Source organism: Xenopus tropicalis, chromosome 4, assembly GCF_000004195.4.
Source record: "Xenopus tropicalis strain Nigerian chromosome 4, UCB_Xtro_10.0, whole genome shotgun sequence".
Lineage (NCBI taxonomy): Eukaryota > Metazoa > Chordata > Amphibia > Anura > Pipidae > Xenopus > Xenopus tropicalis.
Window position 1 is genome coordinate 32,522,341 of NC_030680.2, and position 27,771 is coordinate 32,550,111.

Consider the following 27,771-nt stretch of genomic DNA (forward strand, 5'->3'; position numbering starts at 1 on the left):
GAAGAGGTGGAATTATCATCCTCGGTGTCCTTCTCTGGCTCAGAATCTTGCTCCTGATTGGAAACTATAAGTCCGTTGTTATTGGACATGCCAGCATCACAATCAGGATCTTCTGAACATGCAGAAATGGAACAATGGTCTCAAAATTATAATACAGTTTATCATCATTATAACTCTCCTATATAAATATATATTTATCCCATTACTAAAAGCAAACATAAATGCCCATATAATCCACATAAATGCACTAAGAATACTAGGGCAGAGAGATATCAGTTATATGCTATATGAGTACAAGGTCAAATTCTCCCCAGTTATGGAGACCCTAAGGTTGATGGCCCAGGTGGCCGGATATAGGGATCAACAATACATTAGATGGACTGTGTTTAATAAATCTGCATGATCAACTCTTTCATAAACTTCAAGAAGTCGGTGCATGATCCTACTTACCCGATAAAACTGGCAATGCTGGTGGTTCATAGGAATTAGCCCTCACGAAAATGACCACCAGTGCCTCGGAAGTATTTACTATACCAGGGACCTCCACCGTGGCATCCTGAATTAAAGCATATTAAGAAACCAACATTAAGCAGGATGTCATCTCAACACTTATATATATCATGTATGAGGTCTTAATATTGGCAAGTTAAATAAAGTAACATTAAGCATATAGTCAGAAATTGTGTGTGTGTGTATATATACGGTATATATAAATGTAACATTTATACAATGTACTTACAAATGAAGGCCAGATGAAATTGGTGGGGCTGGCTGTATCCCTGGTCATAGACTCTGCTGGCTCGGAGCCCTCAGGCTCATGAAAAGGAATGGCCCCTCCGATGTTGTGGGAAGAGCCAGGGTCCTTTTCATTCCCAGCAGGACGTGGAGATTCTACAAGAATTAAAATACAATAGATGTCATTATTATCTAGCGACGGGGTCCTTTAAATTGAAATTGGTTTTCCAGATATCTGGCTCTTACTATGGAAATTAAAAAGTGTTTTTTAGTACTGATCACACTTACCTAGGAAAGATGGCTTTGCCGGGTGGTCGGGCAGCTCTAAGGTGGCAGTAAACTGCACCAGAGAGTCATGCACATCACTGATCTCTAGGATCTCCACGTAAGCATTTTCATGCTTTATAGGAATAATTGAGTTCTGTAGAAATGAACACAGTTATAAAAAATTAAAGGACATTCCCTCACACCAGTTAAGATCATGGTTTCTTAAAAACTGATTGTATCAGTACAATGTGTGTGTGTGGGTAATTATCTGTCTCAGATATGTAAGTAGAGCTCCATGTGCCCAGGTGTTTAATTTGGTCCTGGCCCCCATCTGTTTTGCCCTGAACTCCCACACCCCCCTATGCCAGTGCCACCATATTCTTTACCCAGGCCCCTAAGAGAGACAAAAGGGAACACGTGAGCATCCTTACCTCGACTCTACACAGCTTGCAACCCATAACCGTTTCTCCTGTAATAGAGAAGAGAGATTGGTATATTTCACAGCTAATATGGAGGCAACATGAAAGCTACAAAACATGGACATGGCGTGAACATTGTGTTTCCTTTAAATTCTCCTAAATCTATTACCTGCTATTGTGTGTATAGCCAGTGTTGGAATGGGCCTCCTAGGGCCCAGTGGGAAACCTACGGCTCACGCTCACAAATATTAGCTATAGATACTGCTAAATGTTATGAGTTATGTAGGGAATAAGAAAGGGCTGATGGGAAGGGTTCTTGGCTGGAGCCCACTGGGAGCTGCTCTTATACTTTGACAGGTGGGTCCAACCATCTCTATAGCTTGGAGACCAGAAAGGGAATTGGCTGACTTAGGGCATATTTATTATAGTCTGCAAGCCATCATCACCAGTGATGTTGCCCATAGCAATAAATCACAATTTTGGTGTTGTTTTCTAAATTGTAGGTGACAGTTTAAACTCAATGGCTTACACACTAAAATAAATATGCCCCTTTGTGTAGGTGTGTGAGAAAATATACATTATCAGCAGCACCTGTTGCCATGTAGCTGCTACTGAACTACAACTCCCACCATCATCCAACAGAGTTTGGCAGTTGGCTAAACACCCCCTAAATGAGTTTAGATTCTGGCAACTACCACTTCAAAAGGACAGACACAAAAGATCAAAGTGATACTGACAGATCCCTACATGTTTGTGTTGATATGTTTTAATATTTCCATCCATAAAGCTGCTGCCCAACTGTCATTAACTGCCACCCTGGCTCTTTAGCACTGTCAGTGGCACAGGGAATGTGCAGAAATCTCTGCCTGCCGCTAAATAAATAATGCTACAACATGTGCAATTCCTCCCTATTCATGAATGATAAACATAAAGTTATAATTTTTAGCTGAAAAATGTACTTACAGAGAGAGCAGGTAATGAGCTGTGATCTCTAGCAATAACGCTAAACATGTGACAGGAGACAGCCAATCACCTTAGGCTGAAGCAGGCTTAGGGATGGGACAATGCAACTGACTGGTTAAAGACATAGTTTACACAGTGTTACCCCAAAACCATGTGTCACAGCTGCAGCAGCCAGGCATAGGTTTAGTAATAAACAGTTGGGTTTGTGCCAGAAAAGCTTTTATTGTGATACAGATACATCCCTATAAGATCCATAATAACTGGGGACACACCAAAGCCCAGATACATCCCATGCTCCTGTATTTGTAGGTAGGAGAAGCCAAAGGGAAACTGTCAATAGAATTTACAGTGGATTTACAGCTCCCAGAATCCCCAAATAGACTTTTGCTGCAAGCTGAACATTTCTGTCACAGACACACAGATCCAAAGCAAAATATTCTCTCCCCAGTGTTAATACCTAAACATGTGCAAGGAAATGTCTTGTGTGTACCGAATAAGAAATTCATAATATCATTTCACCAAGTTGATATAAATGCTTGATTAAAGTCACATAATGGTCACAGTTATGGCTTCCTCATACAATGCATGTACATATAAAAGGCAAATCTGTGCATAGGATCTATTATCCAGATTGCTTAGGACTTGGGATTTTCCGTAATGTTGATCACTGTATGTTAAAGAAACATTAAATCCTAAAATAGGCTTCTTTTCACCACCAATATAGATTCATGCTACTTAGTTACCATCAAGAACAAGTTACTGTTTTATTATTACAGCGAAAAAGGAAATAAATAAAAAATAGAATTATTTGCTTACACAGGACTCTATGGGACATGGCCTGACTATAATTCGGGGCTTCTGGGATATCAGGTTTCCAGATAAGGGATCCCATACCTGTACTGTGCAAGTACATGTATAGCTTCTGACAGCTGAAAGTGTGAAGTCAAGCTTATAAGCTTAATTAAACCATTCTCAATGCTCCCTACAGGGACAAATTATACCCAGAGCCCTCCCCGTTGCCCCTTTATGGCAGCCCTGGGTTTGTGCAACAAGGACAAGAGTCAATGAAAAGGATAGATAACACTTTTAATATTCTTGTAGATTCTCAATTTAACATAATAAATAGATGAGTGACTAAGTACAGGAATTGGTTTCTTAAACTCTTGTTGAGGGTTATTCATAAGTATAAAAATATCAGTATCATTTAACTGACACCTAGCTTTAGCTAATCAGTGGGATTTAAATGACCACACAGCCCAGTATCTGCGTGTATAAGCAATCAGCCAAAAGAAAGCAAATAAAATACACTTAAAACATTAAATGAACTTAACATAATACAAAACTTACACACGGAACTAATTCTTTCCCTGGACATTACTGCAACCCTGGATATTAGTCTAGCCAAGAAAAAATTCAAGCTCTTATCAAAAGGTATATAGTACAATTACAAAAGTTTTTTTAAAAAAAAAGTTAATTTAAGCATATGACAAAGGTTCCAATTAAAGCATTTTAAAAAAATATTAAAAATATGTCATGTCTTGGCAGTGTATAAATAATGATAAATAGTACAGAAACTGCTTTGTGACAGTATAGTAGAGTTACTATACTATAGGTTAAATACATTTGAGAGACTGGTTAGGATGTTGGTTGGTTTAACTGAGAAACTTATTGGGCTGAAGGTGATGTATAGTGGAGTGACGGGTTGTGCTGTGGGTTAGGTGTATTGGAGGGACTGGTTGTGGTGTGGTTTAGAAATAATTGAGAGAACGGTTGCGCTGTAGATGAAATTAAGTTAAGTGACTGGTTGTGCTGTGAGTTACATCCAGTGGAGTGTAAGTTAGGTATACTTGAAAGCCTGGTTGTGGTGTGGGTTTGGTATAATTGAGAGAATAATTTGGCTGTGGATGAGATCTAGTGAAGTGACTGGTTGTGCTATGGTTTAGGTACATTTGTGTGACTTGTTACGATGTTGGTAGGTAGTTTAAGAGACTGATGGGGATTTGGCGGATGCATTCTGGAATGGCTTGTTGTGGTGTGGTTTAGGTGTATTTAAGAGACTTGTGGCGGCGTGTGTGACATTTTGTTGAATGTCTGGTTGTGCTATGGGTGAGCTACATTTCAGTAATTGGTTATAATGTTTAATTCACTAACACAAATAACCAGTACTAGCTGTGTATAATACAATTTCCACTGAGCACACGGTGTCTACCACCAATATCAAAATAGAAAAATATAGAAAATTTAGTAGTGCTTCAGCATAAAACTCAACTTTTATTATTACATTAAAATGAATCAGAACCTGAGTTCGTAAAATCAACACTCAAAATGATTAATAGTTAAAACAAATTAATTAAAACATCACAATAGTTGCTCTAGTAGCCTTGTAGATTAATTACATCAAACAAATTCATTATATAGAGAGCATAATCGGATATTAAGTATGCAAGTGCCGAATTAATATATATACACTGTGATAAAATGCGGTGAGTTCATGCCCAATTTAGTGAATAGTTTCTGGAGGCTGTAGTGTAAACTGAGCAGTCACATCATGTTGGTTATAATGTTTGTAGGTGAAACTGCAAGGCAGACTGATTGGGCTGCGGGTTATGAATAGTGGAATGACTGGGTGTTTTTTGGTTAGGTTTATTTGAGGTGTGGCTTGTAGTGTGAGGTGTAACTGAGATACTTGTGGGGATGTTTGTGAGATTTAATTAAGTGTCTGGTTTGAGTGAGTGTTTATGCTGTTCTTAGGTACAATTTGTGGTGTGGTCTGGCTTATGTATAATTGAGAGAATGGTTGTGAGGTGCATGATATTTACTTGAATGTCTCGTGCTATGGGTCAGGCATATTTTTTTGAGACTGATTGTGGTATGTGTGAGGTATAAATGAGAGAATGGTTAGTATGTGGGTGAGATGTAGTGGAGTGACTGGTTGTGCTATGGGTTAGGTTAAATTGAGTGCTTGTTTATGATGTTAGTAGGTTCAGTTGTGAGACTGATTGGGCTGTGGGTGAGCAATAGAGGAATAAATGGTTGTGCTGTTAGTTAGGTATATTTGAGAGACTGTTTGTGGTGTGGGTTAGGTTTCATTGAGAGAATGGTTGGGCGGTGGGTATAGTATATTGGAGTGACTGGTTGTGTTATGGGTTAGGTACATTTGAGTTACTGTTTATGATGTTGGTAGTTGTATTTGAGTGACTGGTTATGCTGTGAGTTATGTTGATGATTGGATTAACTGGTTGTGCTGTGAGTTAGGTGCTTTTGAGAAACTGTGTGTGCTGTGGTTTAGGTATTTTTGAGAAGCTAATTTTGGTGTGTTTGATTGACTGGTTATGATTTTGGTAAGTACAACTGATAGATTGCTATAAATGATAAATAGTGGAGTGACTGGATGTGCTGTGGGTTATGTATAATTAAAATACTGGTTGAGGAGAGGGTGACATCTAGTGGACCAACTGTGCTGTTGATGAGGTACATTCGAAAGACTCTTTGTGCTGTGGGTTAGGTATTACTGAGAGAATGGATGTTCTATGGAATAGATCTCATGGAGTGACCTGTTATGCTGTGGGTTTTGTACGTTTTTGGTTGTGGTGTGGGTTAGATATATTTGAGTTTTTGATTTGACTGCTTGTGCTGTGGTTAAGATACAGGGATTGACTGGTTGAGCTGTTGGTGAGGTACAACTGAGAAGACTGATTGTGCTGTGGGTAAGGGTTAGTGGAGTGACTTTTTTATCTGTGGGTGAAGAAGATGTAGGAGAATGCTTCTTGCTGTGCTCTGAGTTAGATACATTCAGAAGAACAACTAAGGTATTGCTCAGTGTGAAGTACATTTGAGAGCCTGATGGTGTTGTAGGTTAGGTTATTTTAAATTTGTGGTTGGGCTGTGGGTGAGATACACGTGAGACACAGATTGTACTGTGGGTGAGGTACATACGAGAGACTTTTGGGCTTTGGGTGAGGTACATTTAAGGAACTGGCTGTGCATGAAGAACAACTGATGGTTGTGCTAAAGGTGAAATAGTGGAGAGACTGGTTGTGTTGTAGGTGAGGTAGATATGAGAGACTGGTTGTGTTGTAGGTGAGGTAGATATGAGAGACAGGTTGTGTCGTAGGTGAGGTAGATATGAGAGACTGGTTGTGTTGTAGGTGAGGTAGATATGAGAGACTGGTTGTGTTGTAGGTGATGTAGATATGAGAGACTGGTTGCTGTGTGAGAGGAACAGCTGAGTGACTGGTTGTGCTGTTGGTAATATACCAGTAAGAGACGGGTGGTACTGAGTAAGGGACAGGCAAGAGGTTATTGCTTGGGAAGCTTTTTTTACATATTGTGCCATCAGTGCCTTAGTTTCCTCCTAGTTTACTTCATTTTATCATGTGCTGTGACTCGGTGCATTTTATTTTGGTTAATTGCACAGTTAGCAAGCGAGTGGCGCCATATACAATTTAATCATGCCCATGTCATCTCCATCATCCTGATTTTTTCCAGTAGTTAGAAACAAATCCTGCCATGGTAGCAGTGTTTCATGGCAATTGTTTAAGTGGCCTGTTTGTCTTTTTACTGTGAATATAACATCACCCGTAGTTATTGAGCCAATGTACAGGTGCTCCAAGTGTGCAGAAATACAACTAAATCCACTTTATAGAAACTGCCTGGAAGGATGTGTATTTGTGTGCAAAAATCTTTGTTTGTTGTGTTGCCCTGGGATTGGAAGTAGGAGATTTTGTGGCCCAACTTACAGGGAAGACTCTTCCTACACAAGCCAATAGGAGCAGTCGTACAATCAGAATAAAATGATTCCATGACAAAGAACTGCCGACATGGCTGCCAGAAGAGGGATTCCGACTGAGAAGAAAAGTTCACTGTATTGTTTGGGCTACAAAAACCTGAAGTGCCAAGATATCGGAGTAACACGCACGCCAGAAAATGCTTGAAGAGCTGGAATGGAACAGACCTTGTGATTCTGATCTCTATACAAATCCACTATACTGTTCAGTCGTTTTGGCAAATAAATTGTTATGATACAATTTGTTTTAATTTGTTTTTATTTTTACTCAAACAAGGTTCCATTTTTCCCCTCACTGCCCCAAAATAGGACTAGAAGTCATAGCTTAGATCAGGAATCCTCCATATATTATTTACAGTGGGGATGGAGGGGATAATATCACGGTCACTACTGGCCAGCTGTAAGGTAATACAGGACTCATGTTTGTTATAAACACACAGAAACAGATTGTGTATGTGTAATGGTGCTTGTGACGCCTTAAAGGAGAATGCAAGTCAAAATTTAAAAAGCATACTGCCCAATAGTCCTCCTATTGTTTAGTAAAAACGCCACACTTTTGGCTCACCTAATCAAATATTTACTAGTCACACTTACTTCACATTTTCTATATGTTTTCTTGAACAGGCAGCCATCTTTAAAAAGGTATTCCTTTCCCTCCTTGCTTCATACTGCACATGTGTTGCCTGCACGGCATCAACTGAATGCTTGGTTCAATGTGGCTGATAAAATCTGTTGTAATTCCATAGGGGGGATTATATGCAGTATATTCTGGAACAGAAACACCCATTATATATTTAGTATATGGAGGTCAAAAAATGGCATAATAAATATTTCACTTTCATTTGGCCTCATCCTGATACCAGGGTCTGTAACTGTAATGAGCTCCCACCAATTTGGTGGTGCTGAAACTGTGGGGAATTGTGATTTATAGGACGAGAATGTTTCGAGGGTTACAATTAACATGTACAGGGGCCGTGGACATGTGAACAACGGTTTCTGGTTTGTTTGTTTTTTTTCTTCTGTTTCATCTTCACTAAATTAAAAGTCTTGTTGAATAAAAGTTGTACCATTTATACCATTCTTCTTCTTTATAATGATGTAGAGCAGTGGCACACAGCCCCCCTCTGTGTGTCCCCCCCATCTGTATGGCTGCTGTGGCCTTTGTGTGAGCCTTAAATGGTATTGGTACTCAGATTAACTGGCCCCCCCTACATTGTTCACATTAACAAATATCTGCCAATGCTTTCTCAGCGGCAATAATGTAAATCACCAGTGGTTAAGCATCGCTTTGCGTTGCCTGGCACAGAAACAGTATGCATAAGAAAGATACATTATGGGGCTGATTTACTAATCCACGAATCCGAATCCAGAATGGGAAAAAATCAGATTGGAAATGAACATTTTACGACTTTTTCTGCAATTTTTTCGTCGCCGGCGCAACTTTTTTGTGAATTGTCGTGACTTTTTCGTAGCTGTTACGACTTGCGCGAATTGTCGCGACTTTTTAAGTTTGCCCGCCGCTAGTAAACGGCGGGCAAACATTTCTGATTTTTTTGCGACAGCTACGAAAAAGTCGCGACAATTCGCTTAAGTAGTAACGGCTACGAAAAAGTCACGACAATTCATGAAAAAGTCGCGACGGCGACGAAAAAAATTGCAAAATACCGATCATTACGAAAAAAACGCATTCGGGCGCTTTCGATCCGTTCATGGATTAGTAAATTGGCCCCTATGTGTACAAAAGATGTTGTGAGAACACTCACCGCAATAAAGCATTCAAGAACTCCTGGGTACACAGATATTAGGTACAAATGGGTCTAAGAATGTAAAGTGACAACATTGTGCCTGGGAAACTCACTAAAAGGCCATGAATTGCTTTTAAACAGCAAGGAAAGGCTGCAATCAAAGGTGGCAACTTTTTGTAACACCCTCCCCCCCCCATCATGGCCCCTTGTGCACTGCCCACTGCTGCCCATTAGACTCTGTATGTGCCAGGACTGCAGATTTGCCGAGGTAAAGGAGAGAACCAGCTAGTTAACAGTGGTTAGTGACTATGGTCATGGGGGTGCCTTAGAAAGTGGTACCCCCCTCCTAAATGGCAAACTTTTATCTGTTATTGCAAACTTGGAGGTAATTCAACATTATTTTATTCATATGATGTAGACAGCGAAAGTCTGAGACAATTAGCAGTTGCTCTTCATTTTTATTTTGTCTGGTTTCTGAAACTCCCCTGGTTTGGGATTTCAGCAGGTCTGGTTGCTATGGTCTATTTCATTGTAGCAGGGAAAACACCTGTGTAAGCGATAACTTACATATGAACAACCCCATTAAAAAGTAAATTCTGGGTTTTCTCTATATTTGATTACAAAGTTACAAGACCTGAAGGACGTGGATTTTATTTGCTTGAACAAAAGGGTTGCAATCTTGTCATGTGACTATAAAGCCAGGGACAACTGTGAGACACATTTATGTATAGAGATTATGCTACTTTGGGGTTTATTGGCCCCTCCAAATATGACTGATGTGGTGCCTCTATGGTGTGTCTACATCTTGTAACAATACAATAGATTTAATATTAGTCAATATGAATGAAAAGGAGATGGAGCCAAGACTCACAGACTTAATTTGGGCCCAGTCCAATAAAAATTGGAGGGGCAGTTCACCCCTTGCGATTTTTTGCCTTTTGTTCAGCAGCTTTGCATTTGGTATTGCAGCAGCTAACTGGGGTCTTATTTGCCCTAGCAACCAGGCAGTGGTGTAAATTAAAGACTGGAATTATAATTGAAAAAGGCCTAAATAGAAAAATAAGGAATAAAATGTAACAAAAACAATAAAATTGTAACCTCATAGAGCAATTTGTGTGCAGGGTCAGTGACCCCCATTGGAAAGCTGTAAAGAGGAAGATGTACAGAGCAAATAATTAAAAAACTATAAAAAAAAAAAAAATAATAAAGACCAATTGAAATGTTGCTAGGAATAGGATGTTCATCTTGGATATACTTAAGGTTAACACAATGATGAACCAACCCTGCTGCAGAGAAAAAATGCTCCAGGTAAGAAGCAAAAATGACCATCCCATGCACAGAAGCATTTTTGAGAACTAAACCCCCCTACATACAACAGCCCCCTCAACTGCCCTCCATCGCCCCTCCCTTACCTCTCCCTTCCCCACACATACAAGTTCAGAAAGTAAACTTTTTTTTAAACATGTCTTCTGAACAAGTGAAGTCATTTTTATATCATAGGCCCCCTATAAATATTGTTATAACACTTATATTTGAATCTCCCAAACTTCTAAACATTTTATAGGAATGAATAGAAAGTGGGTGAATGTTTCTCTGGTGAGCTCTAATCTGACCACTATTTGTTTGTGCATTTAGACCTCCTTATATTCACAAGAAAGGCTTAAGCACAACAGAAAATATAAAGAAAGAGCCACAAATGCTCTAGAGTGATTGCTAATATTGCTACTTGCAGCAGAGGGTTCCAGCAATTTGATCAGATTTTATGTAACGAGTGAGAGACGTTATACGATAAAACAGAGAAAAGAGTTGTTATCATTTATAATATACATTTCCTAAAAATCACTTAAATAGGATTGTTTTGCCGCCAATATGGATCCATGCAGCTTAGTTATCATGAAGTACAAGGTACTGTTTTATTATTACAAGGAGAAAGGGAATTATTTCTGCTTTATGAGAGAAGGCTTTCCAATTATGTAAAGCTTTTCTGGTTAACAGATTTCCCAATAATGGATTTCACACCTGTACAGGTAGATTTGTCAGTGCTCCCACTGTAATGAAAAGAGTCGACAATGTGCCATGTAACTCACAGGTACGTCCCTATTCCAGGCATAATCTTTACACTTTGCTATATCAGACTGATGCATGCTTAAACGACAATATATCAGATTGCACATCAGTGTATTCTCACCACTAGTTCAGTGCACAAATGAAAATACTGTCACAGCAGAAAAACATTTATTAAAGACTCCTTTATCAAACTGACAAGTCAGTGCTGATTTGTTCATATCAGAAAAGGGATCTAAAAGGGCATTGATTGCTTTATACAAGTATATTCATAGTCAATCAATATAAAAAAAAAAATACTTTGTGAAAAATGTTATTTATGTTGCCCTTGGAGTGAAAGTCATAGAAGTAGGTTAAATTTCGCCATCGGCAAAGGAAAAATCATTTTTTTATTCCAGTTATAAAATGTCACCAGTTCGGGGTCATCTGAGGAAAATGCTCATGAGCTTAGGTACTTGCCATTTCCCAGAGATACTCCACCTGTCCTACGGATGTTTCAGTCCATTATATTTGATTTATGAGCTAAGAACCTGTGTGCAGCCTGCATGATTATGGCCCTATGTGCCAGCCACAGGAGGGCACTGTTGGGTGTTCCTCAGTGCTGAGTGGCCTTTGTCAAGCAATTGACACCAATATATGGAGAAGGCTGACTGGGTGCTATGTTGACTTGCGCTTTATGCCTTTATGGACACTTCTGAGAGTTGTTTGGACTTTGCACAAGACTGATAACCCAATGGAGTATAAAGAGCTGCCGCGAGTTGCGTTTCAAACAAGTCATTAATAACCTTTCTGAGACTGTAGAGCAGGAATGGCAGTGCTGTTTTATTAGAGTACATTTATGAAAATGGATGCAGATGTGCACCCCTTCAGCAGGCTTCCCAACATTTGGAAAATGGAAACACGGTTATGTGACGGCAAAAAAAGTTGGCTGTGCTCATTTTGTAGCCACATCCCAAAAAATCACTCTCAATTAACAAAACAGCATTACGTTTTACATGGTTGGAATGGCAACATCAGAAGTAAAGAAGCACTAGGTGCAACAGCATTTTATGCTAGACACACTATGGCCTCCATATTTAAGGACACATTGGGGCCCCCAGCATTATATAGTAATGCAACAGTATGTTCCCCAAGCATTTCATAACACTGTGATTCCCCAGCAATTAATGACACATTGTGGCCCCCAGGCTTTTATCATATGCTGTGGCCCCCAAGCATCTCATGACACTGTGGCAGCCGCAGCCCCTGCTCTGGGGGTGACAAAGGAGTTAAAAGTGGGACATGTGGACATCTTCTAGACCAGGGATCCCCAATCTTTTTTACCAATGAACCACATTGAAATATGTGGACTGGCAGCCTTAAGAAGGCTCAGTGGCAGTACACATCCAGCAACATCCAAGGGGTTAGAAAGCAACATGTTGCTCCTGAGCCACTGATTGGGGATCACTGTTCTATAGCAATTATGCTACTGTCTGCCAGCAAAGCACATGATTTCCTGCCCTAGATGTGAGACACTTGTCAAGACCTGTAAGTCCTATATGGGCTTGGTGTAGCTCGGTGTAAGCCCAATATGAGATACAAGAGTCTCTTGCAGCCTCTTTGCCCCAGGTTTCTTTGGAAAGGAGCTATAAGGGGTAAGTGCATTGAGTAATAAAATAACATTGCAGAATGAAGAAAGAAAATTCTAGATTGGCTGCTGTAGGTTCCCTTTACTGGTTCAGTCACTGAGCCCTTAGACGTTTCAAATGTGCAAGTGCATTGTCTGTAGCCATCATGATTAGGGATGAGCAAACCTTTTTGCCTGGTACAGTTTTGCAATGAGATCTGTAGAATTCACCACACCATCTATTACACTGAAAAAAACCACACCCTGTCATTATCACGCCATGATTGATGCTTCCAGCAATTGACATGTCTGACATCACTAGGTCAAGATCAGTACAACTGGGGTCCCTGCGTCACGGTCAACGCATCAGAGATATATCAAAGATATAATTGGAGGGAGCTGAACCGATGTGCAAAAACCCGGCGCAACATCCAGACCAGCCCTGACATAAATCCCTTAATCATAAGGTAATTTCACCTTGCTGTTGACTTAAATGCATTCTGACAAATGTTAGCAGTTTTGCAAATTTTTTTCGCTTTTTGAGAATTTTTTGCCAAACCAGGTCAGTTTTACTCATTGACACTAATCATAATGATCACTGACAGTCTCTCTGAGTAACAAAGGACTTTAGTACTGTCATATTTTAGTTCATAGAATAACAGACCCTTGGCAATGAACAAGAATGCACAGTGTATGTACATATCTTATGGGCCACACAGAATGTATCTTTTGTTGATTAAATTACACCGCCTACATTTATACAAAGGTAGAATATGTTATTTTATAATTATACAGCATATATTTTAATGATACTGACCACATGACATCTACACTAATTTGGACACTGACTGTCAAGCCACGCCATTTGAAAAGGAAGTTAAAATTCATCAATGTATGATCTCATTAATAATGTTATATAACAAGACCTAAAGAGATTGTCATTAAAATCACTATAAAGATCAGCACACACTGGATGTTTTCATTGAGTCTCTGTATAATGCACAACAGAGGCCATACATACAGTATAACAGTTTTATAGAGGCTTTATTATGTGTTATTTAAGTCAGTAATTAATATTGTTTAGCAGTTAGAGCAGTTCTGAGCTCTCACATAGAAGAGGCAGATTGGAGGTATCTCTCCCAGGCCATATTGTCTGTAGTGTAGGGATCCCAGTGGATAGGGAATCAGGAAGGGATCCAGGCCACTAAGGGGTGTTGCAGAGGAGAAGTGAGATTCCTGCCAATCTGTCCCCAGGGGAGTGTCAGCCTGTATTATACTCTGCATGTGATTTTGCCTGTGCCACTAGCCTATGAGAAGCTGTCTTGTGAGTAAACCCTGTGGATGTTCAATAAAGAACATCTGAAAATCCTCTGGCGCCCTCTGTCTTTTTTTTCTGTATAGCAGCAAGAGAGGTGTAGTTGCACCCTCACCTTCCTCTTCCACTTACCGAAGGCCCATTCTGGGTGAGATAGTACAGTGTAACCCATGTTTTACTGGAAAGGCATGTAATTGAGCCAAAATAGGGGTTACAATCTTCTCCAGCCTACCTGGCTGTAAGGGAATTCAATGGGTAATGAGTCCTTGAGGCTGGTTATTGTGACAATTTAGAAACAAGACTGTGAAAGGAAAGGCTGAAGATCAGGATTGTGACAAACAGGATTGTGATGGAGAGGGCAAAGAGACAAGGACAGACATGAACAGGACTGGAGCAAAGGGAGCAAGAACTAGGGACAAGCCACAGTGTTCAAGCTAACAGAGGCCGATGCTCAGGAAAAGAAGGTAAGGTGGGAGCTGGGTTTAAATACGGCAGTTAGCCCTGATTGGCTGACCCTATCTGGCCTATAAAGCTCCTGAGGAGAGAGAGAGGGAGGTGTAAAGAGAGAGAGGTGAAAGGTAATGAGCAAGCTTGCCAGCTGCCCACCTTGCCTAGTGGTTAGGGAAGTGGTAAGAAACCTGGCAGAATTCCAGCAGAGCCTTACACCTACACTCTAGTCAGACACAAAGTGATAAAACCTAAGCATTGTTCAGCTTAATACACAGTCCTCCTAAGTTATTCACGCTCCTCTGCTAGGAGATTATGCACCGCTGAGATGCCAGGCATCCTGTTGCTTCTTGTTAGGGGTTTATGGGACATATGTTGCTATTTTTGCTCTGAGAGACAATGGAATCTTAAGAAAGGCTGAAACTGCAAGCTTAGCTAGTAAAGTATTCATCTGTGGAGTGTGTGGGGTTGGTAGAAGGTTCTGTTCACATTTTGTTCTTTTGCTTCTCCTATATAATGCAGAACTCTGCCACACATTACTTCACTGTGTCTCTGTACATGCTTTAGAGGGTATGCACAATTTGCTTACTTAGCATAGATCAGTGATTGTAAATCTATGGAGCTATTCCCCTAGGGTGTCCAAAATAGCTGAATGACAGTCAGGGTGATATTTGAGGTTGAAGGCTTATTTACTGTCCTTTTTTTATGTATGGAATTCAAAAGACTGAATTTAAGGGCTTTTTAAAATATATTTGTATGTTCCACAAATACCTAATTATATTGTGTTATATATATTACATATTTATTACATAGTTCACATTTTTGAAGAACAGGCCTGCACTCCTTTTCCAACGCTTTTCACCGGGTGCAAATCAGATGGGGAATCTCAGTACTCCCCCTTCATTACCACAGTCCAAAAAAATATTCTTCTTTTTCTTTATGATGTCAACGTTTCAACACCACAGAGGGGTGTCTTCCTCAGGACAAAAACACATCACAAGTGTGATGTGATATGTTTTTGTCCTGAGGAAGACACCCCTCTGTGGTGTCGAAATGTTGATATAATAAAGAAAATGTTTTTACAATTTTGATACAAAAATCCAGAGTGCATCAGAATATTTTTTGGACTGTTTCATATTTTTTGAGGATGGACTCTTTTGGGGACAGCATTATTACCTCCAAAACCAAATGCACTGCTTATTACTTTGCATCTAGGGAAGTTGGAAGCTTAACCCTTCTCAGATCCCTAAACAATTCTCAATGTCCTGCTACTATTCAATTAATGAAAACACCCATCAGAAACATTACATAACGGTGCCATATTTACATTAGTACTTAGTGGACAATTGACTAAATGCCACAATGCTTTATCATGGAATGCAGCATCTCCTGTCAACTGTAATAGCAGAATGGATTTCTTACTTAGGTTAGCTGAGCCCTGAGGTCTTTTAACTGATGCAATCAATATTCTTCAATCTGTGATGTGTTACATTTTCCAACCATGTGTCCTAATGTTACGAGCTTCATTACCTACGTCAGTGGGTCTCTGCTTCTCTTTAATGAACTTTTGCCCATGAACATCATTTCTGTTAGAGGCACAGTTAGAAGAACACAGGGGGAAAAATACATTTCGAAGATGAATGTACAAAGAAAAACAAGGAAAATTGGCCTGTCAGAAGCAAGAGCTTCCTGGGAAGAACAAGGTGTACATGAAGTTGCAGCTGGGAAGCTTGAGGTCATGGAAAAGTTCTTCACCCCATTGCCCCGCTCTGCTCTTCAGAGATCAGCTAAAGAGCAAGTAAATGTGGGATCAGGTTGGAATGAAGTGCAAGAACCTTATTATGCAGAATCTCTCTCCTCTTCACCATCATCATCTTCCTCATCTTGGTCTTCCGAATCTAACTTTAGAGGTCGGACAGTGTTCCCAAGATACCACTCTCACGACCCCCATTCCCGCTCCTGTAATGACCTTACTGTGGGAAAGGGGAGGAGAAATGATGATGATGATAGGAGGGTTTCCACTGGGAAACAGAGTGGGAACCTGGTTTGGAGAAGATCTGAAAGAGATAGCACAGAAAGACTTTCAACAGGAGTTTGCAGTGCTGGATCAAACAATCTGAAGGTCCCTGGATATGGAATGGATGCAGGACTCCTTGATGGGAAAGGAAAACATAAGGGAAATATGAAAAATGGAGGCCGAAAAGCACGGTCCATGGAAGTGCTATCAGAAAAAGAAACGAGGAAAGAACAAAAAATGTATAAAAGCAATATCATGGAAAAGCAAAGATTTTCAAAATTTCTGGATGAGATAACCCTCCAGGTGCTGAGTCCCTCAAACCTGAACTCTTTAGGAGTAAAAGGACAGAAGGCTGATACTCATACACTACTGAAAAACTCAAGTACAGATAGCTCAGGTTCTAGAGGGAACAGAGGCCCCCATGCACCAGTAGTACAGCAACAAGATATCAGAAGGATGGGGAAAGAAAAAGCAGAAGCTTCTGTTAGGCCAAAACTAGTCGCAGATAGACCAAGCTCAAGGAGGAGCCGAGATTTGAGCACAAGTCCTGATTCTGCTTCCTCTGTGGTATGGAATAAGGAAATGGCTGAACTAGGCTCTGGTATGACACCCGTAAGGCATGCACTAAAGAACCCTGAAATTCACAGCCACCAAGTAGGGGTGCGGGCAAAGGAGAAGTCCAAAGTTGGAAGTCTGTTTGAACAGACAGGGAGGGATAAAAAAGAAGGCTACAAAAAAGGAAACGTAAGTCATGTATTTTACTAGCATTACTTGCATTAAAGGATAAAATTTACCCTGTTTATTAGTATGGACTGACTTCTCGTTACTTTACACAATTGCGTAGGAGCCCATTGTTTCAAGAAAACATATTTTTCTTTCAAATGACTGCTGCATATTTATTTCTGTTTCTAATGCATTTTAAACAATTAACTAGGATCTATTTTCTCCTTAGGCACTGTGTGTTGATAAAACGCCAAGCAGGTCAGTTGAGTGTTTATTAATCACTAGTCTTGAGATATATCTCTTTCTGCCTGTTTACCTTTTCAAGTGTTGGTCTGTAATTGAATGTGTTTGTTTGTGCTTCTAGTCACCATTTTTCATGATGTGAGACATTTATTCCACCTGTCTCCCTTATGTTCCAATAGTGAATTTTCTTCAGACCCTACCACACCAGTACCCCTAATACCTCCTCCAACTTGGTGGCGAGACTCCGTTACATCCCAGGCCTCTGAAAAAAATATAGAAAACCCGAGAGATATATCCAAAAGGTGAGAAGCCCATAGAACAGCAAATATATTGTAGAACATCTGTTTTCAAAGAACAAACTAGCACGGCATATGTACAAATACCACAATACAATGTAATTGTTTAATGCTACAAGGCACTTCCTCAGGCAGCACAACATGTGCTCCAATTCTTATACTTTAAAATTGTTAAAAGAAAATGTTGGGATGTGATTTAAATATACCCTATTTAACAAACCTATTCTATATCCTTTATGTATATATCCTTGAAATTCTTTCATATAATGCCATAACTGCAGAAGTAATCACAGGGGATTACAGATGACCCAACCTATTTTATGAAAAGTTAGCATTACTATGACCATTTGTGGAACTGCTGAAGTGGAGAATATTTCCCCAGTGGGTTATATAGAAATATCTATCCTATCCAAACAGACACATAAAGAATATCTTATGGAATGTAATCATGAAATCCCTCTCTGAAACTGTCATGTAGTACCTTAGTTCTGCAATCCCATCTGCTTACAGTCAGACTCCTAATCTGATCAGGTTCATTTTGTGAATAAATATTATGACAGATTGACATTATGAGCAGTCAGAAAGACAATATTATTTGCTTCTAGGCTTTATGCTATCATTAAGTAGAATCACAATATTCTTTGATGAAGAAAATATGAAGAAAAAATGTTTATTTTTCCATTAATGCTTAATAGAATCTTCACCTAGTCTACACCCTTACATAACTGCATGTTTGTTTTTTAATTACTTGCTTGTTGTTTCCTAGATGTTCTGATCAGCACTGATGAAATATAATTTTACAGAAGTTTTGCAAAACAATTCGCCAATGGCAAAATGCTGAAATTTGCTCATCACTAAAGGACATGTAAAATAATTGTTTTACTTAACAGAAGGCCATAAAAAAGGTTTATTATTTTGAAAGGATAATTAAAACTTAAAAATAAGTGATAATTTTAGTAAATAAATAAGTGAAAATTTGGCGAGAGTGCTATGCTAAGCAATTTGCATTCCTTTTCAGTATTCAAAGATATTAAGGGGAATGTGTATTGTTAATATAAATGAATATAGGTATCGGATCCCTTATCCGGAAACCCATTATCCAGAAAGCTCCAAATTACGGAAAGCCTGTCTCCCATAGACTCCATTTTAATCAAATGATTCAGATATTTAAGATTGATTTCCTTTTTCTCTGTAATAATAAAATTAATTCCCAGAATTCCTTTTGTTTGCTTTTCTCTGTAATAATAAAACAGTCCCTTGTACTTGATCCCAACTTAGATATAATTAATCCTTATTGGAGGCAAAACAGTCCTATTAGTAGACTTAAGGTATGGAGATCCAAATTACGGAAAGACCCCTTATTCGGAATACCCTTGGTCCCGAGCATTCTGGATAATGGGTCCTAAACCTGTACTGTTACAACAGCACAACCTACTGGTCTGTTTTTGACTGTAAAATAGTGGAGTAAAGGTGGCCATACTTGCTTGGCTCCCTCGCCAAGAGGCAATATTGGCCTAATTCGGTCATTTGGTGGGTATGGGTGCTTGTCGGTTTGGGGACCGCATCAATGAGCCTGTGCAGTCCCCAATATGATGAAAAATCAAACCTGCCTGATCTGGACAAGAAAAATTATCTGAAGTTTTTAATATTTTCCTAACCAGAAGAACATTGAACAGGCCTCATATTTTTGACAACTTCCTCGACTGAATTACAGTTGGAAACAGACCCAGGTGGTGCTGTTGTAATTAAATGAATCCATATTAACAGTATACATCCCAATTAAAATGTTCATATCTTAAAAAAAATAAAGAATGTAGATTGCAAAAATGCTTACAACAGCACACATCAATTTTACATTCACTTATTTTAAAGGTGTATTTTGCCGGTATGGTTTTGCACTTAGTGTATAATTTTATATATACTGTATATATGTTTGCATTGTAGGCTCTTGACACATTTGAGCATTTTGGGGGCCAATAGCTGCCTGTACCAGCAGATTTCAAATATAGTCAATAACTGTTACTGCTTTCATTGACCCGCACATAATCTCAGCAGAACAGAACCCATATTGATCAGAACTAGATGGGACTGGGATACTGAATTATATGGAGGATGCCTTGTATTAGTATGATGTAGAGCTTGATATTCTAAAACTATTTGAATTTTTTCACTTTTTATTTTCTGTGGTGTTTGAATTATTTAGCTTTTTGTTGAACAGCTCTCCAGTTTGAAATTTCAGCAGTATCTGAAGTACAGTAAAACTGGAGTCTTGCAGAGGGCTGCTGGGGTTGGTGACCCCTATTTGAAAGCTTAAAAGAGTCAGAAGTAAAAGGCAAATCGTTTAAAAACTACAAGAAATAAAAAATGAAGACCAATTAAAAAATTGCCAAGAATCCTCCTTTAAGAAATATAAACAAGGGTTTTATTTGTGGTACTGAAAAAGCTTTAATTAAATATTATGATTCTATTAATATGAATATATGTGCCGCAAAACAGTGCTCGGTGTATTACCCATTCTGCTTCATTCAAATATGGTCTTCTCATACCAAGAGCCTCTCGTGTTGCTTTTTCTATTTTGGCCACTAAACTTCAAAGAGGAGAAAAATGTATTTTGGACCTTTTTTGTACTGATTGTTTCTTTGCTCCTTAATCTTTAGGATGATGGATGAACTTCCTAACCCTGAGATGAATGATCACCAAAAGAAAAACAATGTAAGCTGCTCTGTGAGTTTCTTACACATAATAACTATCCTTGATGAAACAGGAATATAATATGTTTATTGGGGTTCACAGGTATGGGTCAATTCTACTCATCTTCAATTATGGCTGCCTTGTTGGTTCCAGTATCTAAACAGATATGATAGCTACAGCAGAGACTTTTTTTTCTTTTAGTGTTATGGAAAACCAGATATTTTGATTGCCCCTCATCTGTGCTTGCCCCATAAGTACAGCCCTACCTGTTTTCAAGCAGCACTCTATTTATGAGAGGAGGTGGGGGGGCCATGGCACACAGGTGTTCCCCCTCAGGGTCTCCTGAAGTATCATTGAGATGGGCACCTGGTGCCCAACTTGGGCCTTGTATTTACCATATGCCCTGCATGCAAGCGCTTACTGAACAAGCACTAAGAGTGCAATTTTGCTTTTGCATTTTAGTTATTTATTTAGGTATTAATAAAAGAAGCCAACAGTTAATAAGGGCTCCTTAAGCTGTAATTTTTATATAGGTAAAAAAGTCCATAACAGGTGGTATATGAAAAAAGGTTTATGTAGAAGGCTAGAAGTCACACGTTTTTTTTATATTTTATTACATATTAATGGGCAAAGCTGGCAATAAACAGTGAGAATGACCCAAAACATATTATGAATATGCTTTATAGGACATGTTCTGGATGTAATGAAACAAAGTAATTGTGTATATTCCCACCTAAAATGTATCACAAATTCACAAATCAGTGTTCCAGCATGATCACAGTTTTCATTCCTTATTATCTTTTACCTACTCTCCTCCAGTTCTCCATCTGTTCTTAGCACTACCTCTGTGGTCTGCCCCTCTCCATCAGAGCTTAGACCTTTGCATCTTTTGCAGCACCCTGTGCTCCTCCTTCCATGCTCACCTCTTATCCATCCTCCCTTAGTGCTCAGCATTTCCAATGCATAACCCTCTTACATTAAAGCATGGACCTTCTGCATCATTCTCAGCTCTGATCCACCATGCCTCCATACATTCTAGCTGAACCCTTTATGTAGTCTTGCCTTGCAATATGTGATTGCTAACATACAGTTTCTTTACATGAAATTATCTTTCTGTCTCTATTTCCTATTTCCACAGTCAAACAAACTGGAGACAGAAAAGGATTCTCTTAACCAGAAGATCACTGAGCTCCTTGATCATTTGGTCCGGGCCCAAAGTACCATCTGTGCTCTGGAAAAACTAAATGTAACATTTTCACATACAAAAAATGTTATATATAATTATTGTTTTATAAATTATGGTCATCTGATTCCACCACCTCTCCTAATGATATCAGTCTTAGGCTGGGGTCAGGATAAGCTTCAGCTGGTCACATATGGACTCACTGTATTAAGTCTGGTTACTTTCCATCTGAACTCTATGACCAGCAGTTTATATGTGCTTCCCATAATACACTTTAACTTAGCAGACTGTGCTGTGATTGTAAAACAACTGATGGACTAAAATAGAGAAACTGACCAGGGAGTTTAAGGGGTCGATCCAAAACTACACAGGCCTGCACTGGTGCTTCTGTCAAATTTAAAAAAATATGCTATGTATTTCTGATTGAGTCATAACTAATGGGTAGGGCTGAATACATAGATTCAATCTGGAGCAATAACTGGCTTAGAAATCAATTAACAGAAGGCCATAAAACATGAAATGTGTAGATAACAGCTTTTTATTGCTGGTATGTGTTTAAATGCATGTCATGACACTCTTTTGGCTGAAAAACAGTTTGGTATTGCCAGCTTCTTTCCCTGCAACCTGATGTTCAGGGACACTGTTGTCCTATAATGATATATCATTATTATTATCAAGCAAATTAAATTTTGTTTGCACACCTTAGAGGCCCTACATTTAGCAATTGTGCCCGTTAGCACAAAAAAATGTGGCACATTGTTCAGAATGTGGCACTGACAAATGCATTAAAGCAACTGTTCAGCATTAAATAAAAGGCTTCCATTTCCTTCCTTTCACTGGTGCTCCCTCTGCCTTGTGTGTCTGGAATGATGCCCAGGGGATGCCATCAGCCCCCCCCCATCCCCCGCTGAGTATGCAGCACAGGTAGCATATAGAGAAAGTTGCAGATCTTTGCCCTCCTGTCCAATCCTAATGGCCTAAGTCAGTGCTGTCCAACTTCTGTTGTACCGAGGGCCGGAATTTTTCCGACCTACGTGGTGGAGGGCCGATAATGGAAGCCAGTTTTGACCACTCCCCTTTTTGAAACCGCACCCACTTGAAACCACAGCCATGTTATCACATGACCATACCCATATTAATGGTTGTAGTACAGCAAAAACCTGCCATACTCTGCCTGCCCTACCCTGCCTGTGTGTGCCATACTCTGCCTTCACTACCCTGCCTGTGTGTGCCATACTCTGCCTGCCCTACCCTGCCTGTGTGTGCCATACTCTGCCTTCCCTGCCTGCATGTGCCATACTTTCACTGTGTTTGCCATTCTTGGCTGGTTTGTGCCATACTTGGCCTGTGTGTGCCATACTCTGCCTGTGTGTGCCATACTCTGCCTTCCCTACCCTGCCTGTGTGTGCCATACTCTGCTTGCCCTATGATGCCTGTGTGTATGGCACACACAGGCAGCCTACAGTGACACAATGCTGGCACTGCTCCTACAGTCTGCACAATAACTATATATTAAAAAACTTTTTAATTGCAGTACCACCTCAGTATATGTTCTTTTTGTAGTATGCAGGGATTATTTGTGGGTTTCTACTGCTCCTGAGGTGTGAACAGGGGAACAATGTGGGTGATTACAGTCTGAGCCTGAGGTGTGAACACTGCAGGGGGTGAACAATGCAGGGATTAAAAGGTGTGAACAACACAGGGAATTACATATTTAAACAATACAGCCTGATTACAGCCTGAATCTGAGGTGTGAACCATGCAGGGGGGCAGTTAATCACAGTACTGATACCATTTAAAGCTTACACAAGAGTAAGCCATCAAAGCAGCCAGACAGGTGGGGGGCCACACAGAGGGGGGCCCGCGGGCCGCCAGTTGGACAGCACTGGCCTAAGTGCAACTTGGTTGTGCCAAAATGCGCTGTGGGAAAGGAAGGGAGCTTTGCACATTGCCAGCCCTTGGTAATTTTTTTTTATTTTTTTATCTCTAAACTTCATTGGTTTGTTAACCTTTTTTTATCTGTTCCTAGTTTTTGACTTTGACTTTGCATCTATCATGTAATATAATAACTGAAAATAAAGTAAATTACTACCTACTATTACTCTATTTTATTAGAATGGAAAGATTTAATTTCCATTATACTTTGCTCCCTTGCAGGTCTCCTCCGAACTTGGCAAATTAACTCCAAATATGCTGGAAACAATTCAGGCCTCTCATCAATCTCCTGATGGCAGCAGCCAAGTAGAAACGCCTCAGAACCTCTTAATCCCCACTAGAATATTTTCAGAGGCCACTTCTCAGGATATGTCTTGCAGTAACGTAGAAAAGGAGACCATAAAGGTACCCACGGAACCACGTCTGACGGCTTTCTCCCCATGGAGCCCAGGAGCAGACAAGTCATTCCCAGTCATGCACCCTCTCTATAGCTCCACTGAGAGTGACTGCAGCTTAGAAGAGACTCTTCCTAGATACAGACTGCTCTCCCCTCGCTTCCCTAATCTGGGAGAGAGTTTTTCTGACGACAGAAAAGACAAAGTTGACTCATACGTAAGAACCAGTTACTGTCAAAGTTTAAATGGTTTTTAGTTCTTTGGCATATTGTGAGAATTATGATTATAAAGAAAGAAGAATTTATTGAGATCAGTGATTGTGTAAATGTACAGGCTTTTCCATGGCTTCTGATTATCACTCATACCATGAATCCATAGTTTGAATGAAAAATTGAACAGAAATATAATAATGGATATCACATGGTGCACCATATGTCACAGCGGTCAGTGAAAAGGGTGCGACAGTGATGGTGAGCCATCTGAGCCAAATGCATAGAAAAGGTTTGATTGATCTGTAGGCCATACAGCCAAGCTGTTATTATTTGGCAGAATGGGACCACATCTCTGTGAAGATATCATGAGGTTTCTCAATAATTCTACTGGAGAACTGAAGCACAACAAAGATCACTAAAGTGCTGCACTTCATGTTTTGAGCATCTGTACCAGTCTATGTGCCCACGTTTCTGTGCGCCTAAAAGATGCCTTCAGTATTTGATGGCTCCAGTTACCTGAGCATTAGTGTCCGACTCAGAACATATATGCTAACGCTAAGCTTAACTGATCATGCGCAGTGTCACTGACACTCAAAAGATGGTCTAGCTGGTTAGAAGATTGGGAACTCAAGTAGACAACTTCAAAGCCTAGGTTGTTCCTGTAATAGGGTCACTAAAGTGGGCTAGTAGAGTTAAGTAAATAAAATACATATCTAGCCATATTTTTCTTCTCAGCTATCATGTTTGCTTTACATGGCTTCAAATGTAACTAGAAGCATTTAAATTAATAATTAGAACATTTTATTATCTTCCCTACAGGACGGTGAGACCAGAGAAGACCGAAGAATGCCTGGAGGCATTAGAGCGAATCTTTCTCTTTTAAATCTTTTGCCTGCTCATCGCCTTCATAGCCACTGTACAAGAGCTAGCAGTTCTGAAAGTTCAGGGGATGATGCCACACTTAGCTGGGGTCAGATGCTGCCTCAAGGGCCTTCATTCGACTATCAATCTGCCCAAAAGATACTTGACACATTTCTGGGATTTACATCTCCTACTGATAAGTATTCCACATCTCAGAATAAGAGTATGTCCATCACTGATGCCACACAGACTGTTGATAAAATGCTAAAAGCTGACCAGAACAACCAAAACAGAGAACTTGTTCCCAGACCAAATTCCAAAAATGTGTCCAGTGCATTGCAAAACAAAGACGCCTTAAAGCTTTCAGCTAGAACCTCTCATGCTAAAAGTCCTCCTTCTCCTTCCCCAAGCCCTTTGCATCACACCAGAGATGAGCCATACCATAGAAGTCACATGGCTGAATCCAGGATGCCACCAATTCCAGCTAAAAGGTCCCCTCTTCCAAAAAGTGCTGCAAACAGATTCTTCTCTCCCAAAACTGTTGAGGAAACAAATTTTAGCCCAGTAGGGGTACAAGAGAGTTCAGCCCATCCTAAATCAGAGTACCTTCGCCCTTTAGTGTCTGTTTCCACTCCTGGAAATATCTCTGAATATCAGCATAATAATGCTATGACTGCATATGTTTGCCAAAGCCCTACAGGATCAGAACCTATTATCAAAGGCTGGGATTGCCAAGGCTCACACCAGAATTCATGGCCAGAAGGAAGTACAGAAAGGAAGCCAAGGAAAGAGAAGACAGTGCATTTCCACACACTTAACAGTGATGAACACAATGGTAAAGGTCAGCTAACCATAAAGTCCAAGTTTATGGCCACCAGGTTCGAAGACCAGGGTTTGGGTGATAGCACTTCATTGGATTCAACCCTTCTGTAAAGGAATATCATGGTGACTTCTTTACATATTGTATCTGTCCTATAAGTTCCAGTAGAGAGGTATTTATAAACTTTAGTGGACCTTTCTATACATTTTTTGGGGGGAAAACTGACAATACTTTTATAGCGTTTATTACAAACTATTACTATATAGATGAGAAAGTCTTTTCTAACCTTCATAGATATTACTGTGATGATATACCTACCCTTTGGATGAAAAGGTGAAGATACCATTCTTTTCTATCCAGATTGGAGTGTCCTTGAGTCTTACCCACCATTCCAGCTTTCCTTGTAAAACATGGCTGCATACTGCATGATCCTTTCTTCTTCAGCTCCAGCAGCCATGGGCCAAACTGAAAACTGCAATAATGATGGAGTATGAGTGTGGAAGCTTTTACCTTCAATTCAGTAATAAGCGGTATTATGTAAAGTTATCATTTAAAATCAGAAAACATTTAACATAAACATGCAACATGCATGCAGGCATGCAGGAGTGCTGCTGCCATAAGCCATATGAGAATCTTGCCTGCGGAGGGGGTAAGGAGGGGCGGCAGGAGGAAGCACGCCTCAGGGCAGCACAGGGGTCAGAATCACCCCTGCATAAATTCAAACAGCTTATCAGCCAGTGCCCCAGTGAGCCCCCAGCAGTTGCAGGGTCTGCTTCCTCTATAGTCCCACCCATCAGTAACTTAAAACACCTGAAACTGCATGGGCTGTTTTATGGCAGCTTAAACCAGGATATAATTTGACTTTGCTCCTCTCATCATAAAGTCTGTATAAGTTGCTTTATGTGTAGTAGTGATTATAGGCCGGGCAAAGGTTTTGACGTGTTATTAAAATTAAAAACAGAAAAAACTCTTTACAAGTCTCTTTTACATAAAAAAAAACCTTGAATTTTGGTAATTACCAGCTCTGGGTAACCAGAAGATACTAGGTTTCAGAGCATCTGTTTTGTGTCCCCCTATATGTTGGGAGAAGGAGGAAGATGGCCTGTTTTACAAATATATAATAAAAGTATACATCTGTCAGGGCTCCACTACACTCCTGAACACTGCAGCTGCCACTGGGTCTGCCTTCAGTGTAGTTATGCTCATGAATTCTGGGGAATTTCAATTGCTCTGTGCTATGTTGCAACCTCTAGTGACTGCAGGGTCACAGGGTACATTCATAATATACCTTGAATTACTTGCCATATATTACTGTCTGACTTTTGCCATTTACTAATCAGTGGGTTTATTATATTTTAAAGTAAAATATAGAATCGTATGATAACTGTATTGATTACCTTTACGATTAGATTGCAATAGGCAAGATTAGATTGAAACAGGAGAGATATCAGCTCCACCTTATTTTGAGCAATAAACTAATAATGATTATGTTCTTATAATATAAAATCCACTATTGCATCTGTATCTATTAGGAAACACTGTAAACATTGCAAAAAGCTTGGTCTACATGAAGGATTTAACCACTGTCAGACTCAAGTCATTCCATCAGCAGATTTATATTACTGACGTTTATGGCTGTGTTTCTCAAGGGATGGTGCCAATGTCATCAAAACACTTGAAAACTTGGTGTGGGTCCAGTGGACTCCTTACTTTCAATGTTTACAACCACAAAACTTAAAGTGCCTTTTGGGGTAATTTATTGAGACCTAAGATGCAAGTGCAGGAGCACTAAGTAAGGGAAAGAAATGGCATTTAAAAAGCACCTGGGTCTGGGGTATGGCTGTGATCTGCATCTTGCAACGGATAAAGTTGGATGATATGCTTTCCAAGTTGAGGGTTGGGTTGGTCGACCCCAGGGACTTTACCTTGGGCATCTGTGCTCTTTGACCTGGCTCTGACCAGTTCACCTGAGTAGGCTTCAGTATTCGACAATCAAATATTATGTATAGAAAAGCTTCCTTAGTGCGAGCTCCTTCTACTGAAATGGG

General features: G+C 39.8%; 2 protein-coding genes across 2 annotated transcripts; both read left to right on the forward strand.

The window, feature by feature from the left end:
- The first annotated feature begins 15,949 nt into the window (after window positions 1-15,949).
- Window positions 15,950-17,757, forward strand: LOC101731668. The gene is made up of 3 exons (XM_031901390.1): window positions 15,950-17,108; window positions 17,317-17,345; window positions 17,510-17,757. Exons 1-3 carry the CDS (start codon window positions 15,984-15,986, stop codon window positions 17,634-17,636), a joined length of 1,281 nt encoding a protein of 426 aa, XP_031757250.1. The 5' UTR covers window positions 15,950-15,983; the 3' UTR covers window positions 17,637-17,757.
- Window positions 17,758-20,171: 2,414 nt separating this feature from the next.
- Window positions 20,172-25,904, forward strand: LOC108647354 (flocculation protein FLO11-like). The gene is made up of 4 exons (XM_018093233.2): window positions 20,172-20,338; window positions 21,456-21,563; window positions 23,658-24,047; window positions 24,862-25,904. Exons 1-4 carry the CDS (start codon window positions 20,285-20,287, stop codon window positions 25,834-25,836), a joined length of 1,527 nt encoding a protein of 508 aa, XP_017948722.2. The 5' UTR covers window positions 20,172-20,284; the 3' UTR covers window positions 25,837-25,904.
- Window positions 25,905-27,771: the final 1,867 nt, after the last annotated feature.

Coding starts and splice junctions, on each gene's coding strand:
- LOC108647354 (XM_018093233.2), top strand. CDS start 20,285: ATGATGGATGAACTTCCTAACCCTGAGATGAATGATCACCAAAAGAAA. Junction 20,339..21,455: donor ATCACCAAAAGAAAAACAAT/GTAAGCTGCTCT, acceptor CTATTTCCACAG/TCAAACAAACTGGAGACAGA. Junction 21,564..23,657: donor GTGCTCTGGAAAAACTAAAT/GTAACATTTTCA, acceptor GCTCCCTTGCAG/GTCTCCTCCGAACTTGGCAA.
- LOC101731668 (XM_031901390.1), top strand. CDS start 15,984: ATGAATGTACAAAGAAAAACAAGGAAAATTGGCCTGTCAGAAGCAAGA. Junction 17,109..17,316: donor AAGGCTACAAAAAAGGAAAC/GTAAGTCATGTA, acceptor TTTTCTCCTTAG/GCACTGTGTGTTGATAAAAC. Junction 17,346..17,509: donor GTTGATAAAACGCCAAGCAG/GTCAGTTGAGTG, acceptor ATGTTCCAATAG/TGAATTTTCTTCAGACCCTA.